Raw genomic sequence first — 13,717 nt, forward strand, 5'->3', positions numbered from 1 at the left:
AAAAAACAGTATCTCATTTCTAAATTGACAGCAATTTAAGATAGGAAGAACTATAAGAAAAACCTAATTAAATGTTTTCACTATCCAAAATATTGCTAATTTAAATAATTTTACCTTACTGTCTGATTCAGTTTCTGACAAGGAGCTTTCAGAAGATTTATGTGAACGATTCTTCTTTTTCTTTTTCCTTTTTCCTTGTTTCTTATCCTATATAAAATATTTTTAGAAATATTTGCTTCCTTTTTCAAAAACATAATTGATGCACTTTATCAATATCAAAGCTTTACCAATGAACAAAACTTAAGAACCAGCTTGTAAATATGTTTTACTTAAAAATTAATGTTTAAAATACAACTTTAATATTTTATTTTAAAAAAGTCAAGTGAATTAAATTACATGTAATCCTCAACATGTAGTCAAAAAGCATTTTAGATTTTTCAAATCCATCTACTGATATTTTAAATGAACAGGATAAACTTACGAATCTAACAAATATATATATGTACACCACTGTTTATCTAGCTGTTGATTCATGTCACTGATCTCAGTTATGGAAGTAAACATTTCTAACAGATATTTCAAAATGGGTTTCCTCTTATTGTTAAAGAAATTAGAAATACTATTTCATGATCAGCACAGGCAATCCTTACCTCATCTTCAGAATCTGAAGAACTGCTGGAAGAATCAGAGCTTGATGAAGAAGAAGATGAATACTTGACCAAGCACAAAAAATTAAAGCTTGTGAGATGCAGGAATTTTTTTCTTTTACTAAGTGTTTCAAACGCTTAACAAAATCAATCTAGTGTCTGAGAAAAAGACACCAATATTCATAAGACTTAAATATTAAATGTCAAATATCACTTTCCCTCACCAAAGTAACTACAGACATGGCAATGACAGTCAATTTTCCCTCTTTAATAGGCTATTAGGAGGTTGGACCTTCCTTTTATGTCACTAATAGAACAAAACCACCCATATCTACTAAAGACCTCCAGGTTCCTTAACTACATCTAGAGTTAGCATACAGGTTACACAAATTATTCTTACTTTTGTAGGCTCTTAATCGTAACATTTACAAAAATGGAAAATTTTTGCTCACCCTACCAGATTTCTTCTTTTCTTTTTTCTTTCTCTAAAAGCAAACAAATGAAAGTACAAATCTGAATAAGTTGATATGTTTTCAAATGTTACCTATTAATAGTAGTAATACAGCACTATGAAACCCCAACTATGAGATTAAGAGCAATAAACTAAAAATGGTATTACCTGTCTTTTCTTGGATGAGCTCTCACTTCCGCTTAATAATTTCTCCCTGTGTTTTTCTAGTTCTTTTTTCCAGTTCTGCAAAATGATTTTAAACACCATCAGAGACTAAGAATTTCTAACATACCTAATAGAGAGAGCCACTGCTCACCCATCTCAGCCTCTAATTAAGTCAAAAGATACAGCAGGTGTCAGAATTCTTTATCCAATCACCAAAGGAGACTCTACTAGCTCTTTTCAGAGAGGATATTATGGGATGGGTGTTCTCCACTGTGTATTAAGAGGCAAAGTAGGCACTATTACTAAGCTGAGAACTTCCTTTATTAACAAAGATGGTTAGATTCTTCCTACTAGATGGTAAAAGTTGAATTAATCTATACTGTGGCTAAAATACTTCATACATGTTTGTAATCAAAAGCAAATATCAGCATGGAAATCCCAGGTTAAGATGGCATGGGGGATGGGGAGAGAAAGGGAAGAACCTAAAATTTAGAAACTTAAGATGATTTTAATTACTGACAGTTATAAGATGGTTTTTCTCTTTTTTTAAAGAAATCACACATTTATATACAAACTTGTACTCAATATAATAAAAACACTTCTAAAATATAGAGCATCCTTAACCTTAAGAGCCATACTCAAACCCTTGGTTTATTAAGAAATGGTTTTATCTTTTTAATAAGGAAAAAGATTAGTTAATTTTTTTAAAAGATACTATTTACAAACCTCATTCATTTTTTCTTCAAATTCAGCCAAAGCCTTGGAGCCTTTCTTTTTCTTCTCTAGTTGTTCTTTCACTTCTTCCCTTAAAAAATAGAATGTACAAGTAAATTTTCAAGGAATTCAAATTAGAAATGGATGCTTAGAAACAAGATAAAAAATTCATAAAAATATTTTTTATTCCAATAAACCTCTATTGTAGCATTGATATATTTCAAATGTCTTTGTCCACATCCTTGTAAATCAATTATCACTAGTAAAGCTTATCAGATAACACTAATCACTTTGTTAAACATGGATTACAAAAGCTTATACATCAAACTGTTGAACACTTACATACAACAGGCACTGTTTTACATATACTTTTCTTTAATACTCACAACAATCCTATGAGAAAAGGTAGTATTATTATCCCATTTACAGATAAAAAAGTTGAAGCTTAGGGAATATAAGAAATCTGCATAAGGTCACAAAGCTAGTAGTTTCAGTGTCAGGGTGAGCTAAGGTCTATTTGACTAAACCACTGTGTTTTATTACTTAATCATCCATTTTGTAATGTTCCTCACACGTTGTGCAGCAAAGAGTTGATACAGCACATCTGACTGCTTATTCATAAAGAGACTGCCCCCCGCTGGGAAGGGTTTTCATGAGGGTCCTTACCATTCCCTGGTCAGAGTGGCTCATTCTGTCCGTCTGTACAAACACTGAGTTTAGGCTCAACACCTGCATTCCTTTCAGGAGTCTGGAATTTTGGCACCTGATAGGCAGAGGCTGACCAGTCTCCAACAAAATCCCTGGGCACACACAAGTCTCTTGTGAACTCCCCTAGCTGGCAACGTCACACATATTATCACAACTCACTGCTAAAGGAACTAAATGCACTCTGTGTGATTCCACAGGGGAGGAAGATTTGGAAGCTTGTGCCCAGTCTCCCCTGGACTTCACCCCTGCACCTCTTCCCTTTGATGCTTGTGGCTGGTATCCTTTCATTTTAACCAATCTTACCCAAGAGTACAACTCTCTGTGAGTCCTTGCGAATTACCCAACTGAGGGCTATCATGGGGACATTAGACACACGTGTAATGTCCTTGCTTGAGTGCTGCCCCTTTAATGTTCATTCCTTCTCTCCAATTTAAAGGTGAAATAGACTTTGTTTAAGGATACCTAATTTTCTGGTATGCTGCAAGAGGGCAGGCAGCACTTGTGAACACTCTAAGAAGTGGATATGGCTTACTTCCTATTTAATTCAAAGAAAGGACCCCCTGTGATGTGATATATAAGCACAGCTTTCAACTACAGCTGCCCAGCTTCCAGGGACACTTAAAAGGATGCACAAGTTAACAACTCTGAGGCTTGTCTTATGTTACCTCAGGAACAAGTATTTAATAATAAGGAAGACTTACCACAAAATAATAAGGCCAGTGCAATAATGGTTTGTTTACAAAAGATCAGAACCACTCAGGAGGGCAAAAAACAAAAAACAAAAACCAACTGAAAACAACAACTTTTAAATAGGAAATCCTAACTTGCTGAAAAGCCAGCAGATAATACTAGAAACAGGCCTAATATAATCCTTCCTAACACCTGAGGGAAGGATGAGATTATTCAGACCTACTGTTTTAAATAGCACAGAACACTGCAAAGTTAAGGTCTTCTTTTAGGGGGCAGAAAAGAGGCTGGTACAAAAAGGTTACCTGGTAGTGCTTTAAGTTATACTGAGCGGCTGGTCCTCAAATGTTTGCTTTACACTCATACATGTGTTTCACACATTCAAAAAGCATGTTATCAAATACTGCTTTAAAAAATTACGTATCTGGCAATCAATAAAAGCTGTAATAGTAACTTTTAAAAAAGTTTATGAAAATATTATAAATGGGTAAATTGTTTCACAAATACCAGGTAGGCCTTGGTCGATTCAGATAATCTTGGATCGTTGGCCCTGAAGACTGGATTGGACCCCTTGATCTGGCCATGGCTATTGGGTTCATATAGGCCTTGAAGAAAGAGTAAAAATTAACTCCATTAAAATAACCATTAAAATGCAAAAGCTCACTTACTAATCAAGCAATGTTTATTAAAAATACATTCTATGTCCTACAAAGCATGAACAATCTACCAACTTTTCATTACAAAAATTAATTTAATGCTTTATTAAGCCTCACAAGTTTGGGAAATGAGTCACAGAAAATGCGTTTTTACCAGCGATTTGATGAAAATAATACCTCTTTCTTACTGTGATAGCTTTAAAGTGCCTTCTCCTAAAGTCCAATAACCTGTGTGGGTAATAACACTATGCCCACTGGCAAGTAAATTAAATTCCAAACAAGTAAAAGAAGATCTAATTCTATCATTGGTTATTCTCTATCTTCTATTTCAGGAAATACTGTGGCACTCCGATGGCAATTTTACTTGCAAATTAACAGCAGAAATTAAATTATGCACAGACAAAAGAAAATAAATACAACTTCATCAAAATTAAAACCATTTGTGCATCAAAGGACACTATCAAAAGAGTGAAAAGATAATCCACAGAAGGGGAGAAAATATCTGCAAATATTTTATCTATATGTAAGGGATTATATATCCAGAATGCATAAAGGAATCCTACAACTCAACAACAAAAAACCCAAACAACCCAATTAAAAAAGTGTAAAGGACTCTGAACACATTTTTTGAAAGATACTCAAATGTCCAATAAGCACATGAAAGGATGTTCAAAAGTCACTAGTCGTCAGGGAAATGCAAATCAAAACTACAATGAGATGCCACCCCACACCTATTAAGGTGGCTATTATCAAAAACAAAATAACAAGTTGTCAAGGATGTGGAAAAACTGGAAACCCTTATGCATTGCTGGTGGGAATATAAAATGGTGTAGCTGTTGTGGAAGCCTGGAAGTCCCTCAAAAAGTTAAACATAGAATCACCACATGATCCAGCAATTTCACCTCTAAATGGAATTGGAAAATAATTTAAAGCAGGGCCTCAAACAGGTATTTGTACACCCATGTTCATAGCTGTGTTATTCAGTGGCCAAAAGGTGGAAATAACCCGTGTCCATCTACAGAATGGATGAACAAAACATGGTTTACACACACAATGGAATATTATTCAGCCTCAGAAAGGAATAAAATTCTGATACGTGCTACAACACAGATGAACCGTGGAAACATGCTGAGTGCAATAAGCCAGACACAAAAGGACAAATATTGTATGCTTCAACTTGAGGTAGTCAGAATAAACAAATTCAGAGACAGAAAGTAAACAGAGGTTACCAGGAGCTTGGGGAAGAGGCAATTGGGAGTTACTGTTTAATAGGTACAAAGCCCCTTGTTCAGGATGATGAAAAAGGTCTGGAAATGGATAGTACTGGTAAGTTGCACATTGTGAAAGTACTAATATCAATGAACTAAATGCTCAAAAATGACTAAAATGGTAAACTGTATGTTATGTATATTTTACATGATAAAAAATCTACAAAACTCAAATTATGCTCAGTATACTGCACTTACTATAGCAGAAAGAACATATTTTTAGATACTTTTTCTCAAAAATACAGTAAGACAAAATAGAGCAGGTTTCTTTGCTAAGAACAGTATCTAGCAAAGTGATGTTGTTTTATTAAAATTCACTTTGCTACAGATATAAAACCTGGTCTTTAAAACAGTCTCAACCTCTTGATACTCATATTCAGTTTTCTAAATTTAAGTCAACATTTATAAAACTCTTCTGTTTTTTTAAATAAAAAGAATTTTGGTTGAAAACAACTATTATCAAGGTTTATTTTAAGGCCTTCAAACCTAATACTTAACATTCCAAAAGAAGTGAAGGAACACAATGTGTTTTTTGCATTTCATTTAACAAAATCTGTAAAAATGACCAACATTTCCCACCTTCATAACAAATATGTTACATATTTCCAGATTTCTCTGGCAGAGCAAATACAAAACACTGTACACAACACACAGCGAGAACTATTTACTTAGTTGGACATGGCCTAATTACCTGGCTTGACAAAATACTTTAACATAATTTTCTAATAGCCAGGAACAAAGGCCAGAGCTCCTAATGTCAAAGATGTTTATAGAATCTGTGCTAGATGTGGATAGCAATGCAACCTAAAGAAAGAAAGAGGTATGCAGCAACACTCTTTATATCAACTGTTATGTTCTCAAAAGTTCATTCAACTGCCTTTGCTGAGAATTTCACTCAGTTCTTGTGGAAGTTTGACAACCAATAGAGGCTGCAAAAGAGGAGCTGTTGCCCAACTAATGACACTGACAAGCCTGACCAGAAGCAAGTAAAATGTGCAACCTAAGCTTATTTTAAAAACAGGAGTGTAATATCTATCATTTTCTCATTTCTTTGTTATTATGTCATAATTTTAGCAGTACTTAATGGTGAAGTATTTTAAATTAAAAACTGTGAAAACTGCCTACATCCAAAGAATGCAAATATATACAAGGATGTTCAAAAACTGTATTGCTAAAAGAGGGAAAACTGAAACTACCCAAATAGCCATCAAATTGAGATTCATTAAAGTATGCCCGTAAAATGAAATTCTATGCAGCCGTTAAATAGAACAAGGTAGATGTGTAGTTACTGATATGGAAAGACCTCCACGATTTCTCAAGTGAGAAGCAAAAGCAAGTGCAAAAACAAAGTACTTAGAAAGGTAAAGTTACAAATTAAAAAAAAAAAAAAAAAGAAATATGTTTGCACCAAATGTAAAGGGAAATGTCCACTTTCATCATTTTGTACACTGGAGAAAAAAATTACCTTTATAAAAGAAAAACAAAACCAAAAAATTACGAACATCATCATAATATTAATGGTAAATACAATGAGAAAAATCAACCACAGTTACTCCCTCTCCAATTCAGAGAGCTGAACTGTCTTTGGGTGAAAATTGACAAATAGCACAGTGGCAATTTTTCCTTTATATATATTTAAAAAATGCTAATGCAACATTTACCATGTTTTAGAGTCTTCAAATTTTCTTATATATCTTAAAAGTGCATTAACATTTTTATGTGTCTTAATGTCAAATGTGAAACTGCTTCCCCAAAGTACATGCCAACCTGTCTTACTGTGTGTACTTTTCAGAGGAAAATAAAAGAGTCACATGGTAGGACTACTAATCAGAAAATTTATGGTACAATTACATGAGTTATCACTGAGTAATAAGGCTTAACTTTCAAGCTTCTGACTATAAACACTATCCTCAGTCTGCTTAAGTTGCACTCCAAATATCTCATTTATTTCAATTACAATAGTAATATTTACTAAGTGCATCTTACAGGCCAGTCTCTGGCAAAAAACAGTCTATCATAATCATTAAGCAACACTGCTTCCTTCTCCTATGCACACAGAAAGTTTTAAAACAAAATAACTATTTTACAAAGGCAAAGCCTTTTCATATATTAGGCATAATGCTCCTAACAGTAAGAGGGTGGGTGGTTAGGCATCAGTTAAAATAAAGAAATTGTACAATTTCTTGAAAGGTCTCACTATGATTTAATCACTTTAAATACTGCGACCGTGTAAATCAAACACTCGTATGTAATTAGTATGTCCGTAGCTAGAAACTGCTGCGTGAGTTTGGGTAAGGCAAAAGGATTTGTTTTTGAAACTCAGGATGGCAAACTGCGCTCAAGGGAATACACAAGTGGGCAGGCAGGAAAAGAGCAATGATGTGAAAATGCTGAGGACAACATGTGCAGACAAAATGTTCATTTGTTCCTTTAACTGTTTTTATCTAGAAGAAAACTTCTAGAAACCAATGGGCACAAAAGGTGGCCATCATGAATTTAAGAGACCTTTACAAATCTAGTGCGTTAAATTGCTCAGTTAAAAAAGAACTGTTCACCAAGGTGTAATACCAGGAGTGAGCCCTAATATAAACAATGGACTTCAGGTGAAAATGATGTGTCAAGATAGTTCATCAACTGGAACAAAGGTACCACTCTGCTAAGTCTATGGGCAGGGAGTACCTGGGATCTCGGTACTTTCTGCTCAGTTTTGCTGTGAACCCAAAACTGCTCTAAAAAAGTAGTCTATTTAAAGAAAAACAATTTCAACATGAATTTTTTAGAAAGCAATTGTCATCTTTAATACTATGATTCTTATCAACAATGTAAGAAGGAAAAACTGCCATTATTTTCAGAGGCAAATGCTCATTTTATTTAAAATCCAGAGTTATGATGTACTGAACTAAACTAAACATCACACGACCAAATTTTGGTCCAAGTTTAAACAGCTCCATCTCCTCCTCCATGCAGTGACATGGCTTAATTAGCGATCTGCATCATCCACCTCTTCATTTGTTTTCATTACCACAACCTTGGAAGTACAAGTAAAATGTTACCAGAACACTTTGTGCCATGACAGCATACAGAATACCAAGTGACAAGTAGAGCCCAGTTATTCTCAAAATCTAGTAAATCAAGCTAACTTGAACAACCTTTCAAATGTTTTGATGTGCAAACCAACATTGTTTCCCAGTAAAACAAAGCAACTTAGGCCCCAGTATGAAACTACCCAGGGTCTGGTGACTTCAAAATATTCAAGGCCCAAAATCGTTAAGGAGTCAAAACCTCTTAATACCTTAAGCCTAAGGATGTTCCAGAACACCTTTTCAGCTCTTGAAAATCAGTTACCACAAGGTCTGACCTGAAGCCAGGAAAGCAGATGGAAAAGAATATTCCTCAAACTTGTAATCAAGGTTCACCACTATGGTTTCCAGACATCTCTGATTATGAAGACTTCAATGGTTAAAACTGTCATAGACAGGCATAGGGACCATAAGGCTACAAACCTAAACTTACTGCTAACCCCTTAGGGCCCATCCAATCTAATTCATAACCTTCCCCAAACTAACCTCATAATCATATAGAATGCCTTCTTCCCATCTGTACCTGTTCAAAGTACCTTCTTTTTTGAATGCCCCCAGGACCTCTAATTTCCACCAGATATTACTTATTCTCTGCTATTAAGTTTCCCTTTATGTCTTTTTATCTCATTCAATAGAATAACAATTTTCATGCCAAGCACTCGACCGGCTATCTTCCTTTTTGTGGTCTCAAGTATTCTACAAAGTTGTGGATAACACTGACTCCCTTTTACAGATGAAAATACTGAGGCTCCGAGAAGTAACTAGGTGACCTAACTCCCAAGGAACCAAAACTGATATTCTTTAAAGTCAATTATTCTCATGCCGTTCACTCCTTCATAGGCCTACTAGGTGCCAGGCAGTGCTGGGAGCTGGGAGCACCAAGCCAAATGCTCGAATTCTGGTTCTCAAACGGGAGCCCGTACGCCGCCAGAACTGGACGCGCTGCAGCTTCCCTGATGTTGGGGCGGCGTGCGAGGCCGTCGCGTCTCCATCCCCCCCGCGGGTGCTCAGGATAGGGACGTGATCTGGAGGAGAGGGCGAGCCCCGGCGCCGCCATAGCCTATGAAGCATCTACACCGGAGGGGACCGTTCTCCCTAAGCCCTTGTGGCTCTAAGAAACTGGACACCGCTGGCCCGAGTACGGGAGGGAAGGGAGCCAGGGGGCACCGCCAGAGAGTGCGGCGGGGTTGGGAAGTGGTTAAGAAAGAGGGGACCGAGGGGAAAGGCTAGAGGCAGGAGCGCGGGGACCCGAAGGCGCTAGAGGCGCGGGCGGCGCACGCGCGGCGGGGGAAGCGAGCTGGGTCTCCGGGGCCGGGCGCGGCCGCTGACCCTGGGGCCCCGCCGGGAGAAGCCAGGGGTCTAGCTCCCCTCCGCCGCACCCCAAGTCGCCCCACTGTCTTCCCCCTCGGATACTCACCACTCTATTGTCCCGCTTCCCCATGGTGCCGGACTGAACGCAGTCAGACGCCGAGGAACACCGGGCAAAAAAGAAGCCGAGGCGGGCCCGCCGCAGGCCCTCCTACCGACTCCACTACGCCCAGAGAGCGGCGCCGTGCGGATTCGGCGACCGCGCCGGGCCACAGCGCCACCTGGCGTCTCGGAGGAGAGGCGGGCGCCGGCCACCACCGGCCGTTCCCAGCGGGGGCCTGGAGGATTCCCCCTCTTCACCACCTTCTCTGGGGCAGGCGGGCACTGCTCTTCGGTACAGCAGCCTCACCAAGGCAGCTCACTTCCGTTTGGCCTTGGATTGTTTTGCCCTCTTCCATTCCGATGAGCTGAAATCCTCATCCTAGGGGATTCAAAGATAATTTTAGCCGTTAATTGGGTGTTTAACTTAGTGCAAGTTCTTCGGGTAAAAGTAAGCACCAGGACATACTCCCTCACAAAGTCCATCAGGTGGTGGGAGAGAAGACAGTGTTGTCATAGATGTTACCAAAGAAATCGCCCTTCAAGTTCACTGCCATTCATCCCTCACCCACGCATTCTTGAGTTCTGAACATCTACTTTGTGCAATTCACTAACTGGGTGTCTGGAAACTGGATGTGGTGCAGGACACAAAGATGATTAAGACACAAGCCCTATCTTCAAAGGACCTACCTTTATAAACTGGCAGGAGAGAGAAACACACACAGTGCCAACCTTACTGCATGTCATGTCATAATAATGTCAGAACAATACTAAAGCTTCATTGATCTGGGCTCCAGAAGAATCATTGTATTTATAAAGTATTTATAGACCTGGATAAAGCTGGGCTCATCACAGCAATGTATCATTAGAAAGCAATGTAAAATCAATTTGAATCTTTTCTGGACTCTTGGAAAGCAGCAAAATGGGTTTACACCCTGTTACATACAAGGTAACACCTTCACCTAATTTTTACCCATTTCTCATTTCTCTCTCTTTTTCGTACTGCATTGCACAGCAGATGCTGCCAGCTCCCATTTCCTCTCTCAAAATTTTCCCAGACTCTCTTAAATGCAGCCATCTGTGGTATGCTCCCCAGTAAATGTTCATTCTTCTGAGTAACTCACTTTGCTTTTTACTGTAAATTAGGCTTCCAGTCTTTCATTTCTCCTCCTTCTCTATTACTCCTCAAAAAACTGGGGATTCTCTGACCAAAGACAGGCTTCTCTGTATGCACAAGAGGAAGAGGAAAATCTGTGAATATTGTTTTTTGTTCATGGTTCATTTATAATGCTTTTAATACTGTGGGAACTTTACAGATATTATTTCTGGTACTCCAACATAAACATGATAATACCTGTGGGAAAATACTGGTTTTTTCCTCTTTAATCCCCACTCCCTTTTTTTTTACCTTTTACTTCCTTTGGCTGGTTATAAAGAGTACAAAATTTTTTTAAAATAGAACAATGCTGTAAGTCAACAGAAAGGTTTGTGTTTCCTATAGGTATCTCCCCCTCTGGCAATGTACATAGCCTTTCCCAGATGGAGCAGGAATCCCATGGGAGAACAGAGAAACAGGAAAATGACCATAGAAATAATGAAGAAGAAGGCAAAAGTTATCAGGAGCTCATCTGAGTGAACTCCATAGAGACTGAATCAGCCTTGGCCTTCTCAGGATATAATTCACAGTGACTCAGTGAGAAGAATAAAGAAATGCTTTATACATCCTCTATGCAAGGGTAATCCACTGAAAAATACACTTTCCTTCTAACTATGGCCCTATATGCCCTCCCTAAATGCCATAGGAATAACCAAGTGATTATGTTCCATTTTTCAGATGAGTAAAACTGAGGCTAAGAGAAGACAAATGGTTTTTCCCTGGTCCCGTGGCTAGAAAGTGGAAAAGCCAGGGGGTCAAGTGTAGGTGCAGCACACTTGGAAGCATGTGCTTTCCCTTACAGTATGACACTGCCTTTGGGGGGTGAGGAAGAACTGAGAAGTGGCACTACAGGTGGACTGTGGAGATGGGCAGGCTTCCCACAGAGGAGCTGAAACGGAAGGATATTCCAAACAGAGGGAACAGCCTGAGCAAATGGGAAGACGATGTGGTCAGATGGGACAGCACAGACGACATGTGGTAGAGGGGAAACGTGGCTGAGAAGGTACCTTAGAGTTATAGGCCAAGGGCCTTGAAAACCAAAGGAAGAAGTTGTATTTTATTCTGCAGGCAGAGGTTTTTGAATAAGTAACATGAGCACTGATAAAAGGCAAGGTTTTAAATAGTGACAGTCTAATGATAATAATAATAATTCACTGGGGGAGGGATTTTCAACTTGAATAGCAAAGATTTTAATTCAGACAGCATCTTTAATGTTAAATACACTTAGATGAGTTTGTGTCTATATCCAAATTTAATAATACTTGAATTTGATATACTTTTCATCGTTGCTGTGTGACTATTTAAGATTTTCAACAATGGAGAGAGATACAGAAACCTAATCCACAAACCCAAGGGTCTGCTGTTTGGGGGGCATGTCCCTAGATTGGACATGGAAGCATAGAGCTTTCAAGTTTGAAGACAGTAGCCATGTGATCATTCAGCCATATTAATCAAGAAAGAAAAGACAAGAAACAAGGTAAATATCCATCACAAGGGAACTGGCTAAAAAAATATGGTATATCTATGCAATGGCAAAATTTCCAGGTATTCAGAAAGTGATGTATACCTGCATGTGTTGATATGGAACATGGACACTACACATCTTTGAGAGAGAGAATTATAAAACAGAATATGAGACCATGTACATTAACAAGAGTTTATATTGGTAGAACCATATGGAATTATTGCTATTGAACAATTTCTAACCCATAAGAATGGCAACTTCATATGGTTCAATTTAGTTCATGTACATTTTGAATAAGTCTCCAGGAAATTTTCTGACACACTAAACTCTAAGTGGCGGGGTCATAGTAGTATTAGTGAGTTGAAGGGGAGGCCCATAGGAATTTTTAATTTTTTGCCATATCCCTTTCTTTTCTGATTTTATTTTATAAAAGACTGCTTGGCTAAACAGCTCCCCATCTCTGATTCCACACTTACCATGTGACTCTTGGATGCAATTTTACCCACACAGAGAGAAAACAATGATGAGCAAACATGAATATCTTGTGCCCTCCACAGGTATATTTCTTACTGTAAAAGATATAAAAAGGATTATTTTTTTAAAAAGAATTTGAATAATGAAAACCAAATGGCCGTTCACTTTAATTATTTTTCCTTTCATAAACCCATGGTTTGGTGCTTTTAATGGACAAATGCAGGAGAAGTTACCAAGTACAGTGAGTCAGAAAGGAAAATTCTTGATGTTTATGAGTGCTTCAGCTAAATCAGGTCATTATAGTTTGAGTATAATTCCCTTCTTGTCCCATCCCTATTGAGATGACTCACAAGCTGTAAAGGTTCTTGGCCAATTATTTCAGGTTGACTTTTGTTGAAAGAGAATACTTTCCATTTTTCTAAAAAATATACAGTTTACATATAATAAAATTCACCAGTTTAAAAGGTACGGTTTGATGAGTTTTGACAAATGTATAGTCATGTAAGTTAACCATCACTATAGTCAAGATATAGAACATTTTCATTTCTCTAGAAAATTGCCTTGTGCCTTTTTGCAGTTAATCTCCTGTGTCTCACAGCCACTGAACCCACTGATCTGTTTTCTGTCACATGTAGTTTTGTCTTTTCTAGAATTTCATTTAAATGAATCAAATAGGAGATACCTTTTGTGTCTGACCCTTTCACTTAACATGATACTTTAGAGATTCATCCATGTTGTGCATTTCAACAGTTGTTCCTTTTTACTGCTGAGTATTATTCCATTGTATTTCGAAATTGCAACTTGCTTCTTCATTGACCTTTTGATGGACATTTGGATTG

General features: G+C 37.7%; 1 protein-coding gene across 2 annotated transcripts in view; it reads right to left on the bottom strand.

Moving 5' to 3' along the window:
- Window positions 1-9,886, bottom strand: part of FAM133B (family with sequence similarity 133 member B) — a 28,430-nt gene extending 18,544 nt beyond the window's left edge. For both annotated transcript variants that reach the window (XR_008998485.1, XM_036879238.2), the window contains exons 1-7: window positions 9,794-9,886; window positions 3,880-3,977; window positions 1,990-2,068; window positions 1,267-1,341; window positions 1,100-1,132; window positions 651-713; window positions 115-207 (exon numbers count right to left, since the gene is read on the bottom strand). Coding sequence is in view for 1 of the 2 variants with exons in the window: in XM_036879238.2 (XP_036735133.1) it covers window positions 115-207; window positions 651-713; window positions 1,100-1,132; window positions 1,267-1,341; window positions 1,990-2,068; window positions 3,880-3,977; window positions 9,794-9,817 (465 nt within the window). In the remaining variant the exon portion in view is untranslated. The remainder of the gene's footprint in view (window positions 1-114; window positions 208-650; window positions 714-1,099; window positions 1,133-1,266; window positions 1,342-1,989; window positions 2,069-3,879; window positions 3,978-9,793) is intronic.
- Between the last annotated feature and the right edge of the window lie 3,831 nt (window positions 9,887-13,717).

This window comes from Manis pentadactyla, chromosome 7 (genome assembly GCF_030020395.1).
Source record: "Manis pentadactyla isolate mManPen7 chromosome 7, mManPen7.hap1, whole genome shotgun sequence".
NCBI classification, from domain to species: domain Eukaryota; kingdom Metazoa; phylum Chordata; class Mammalia; order Pholidota; family Manidae; genus Manis; species Manis pentadactyla.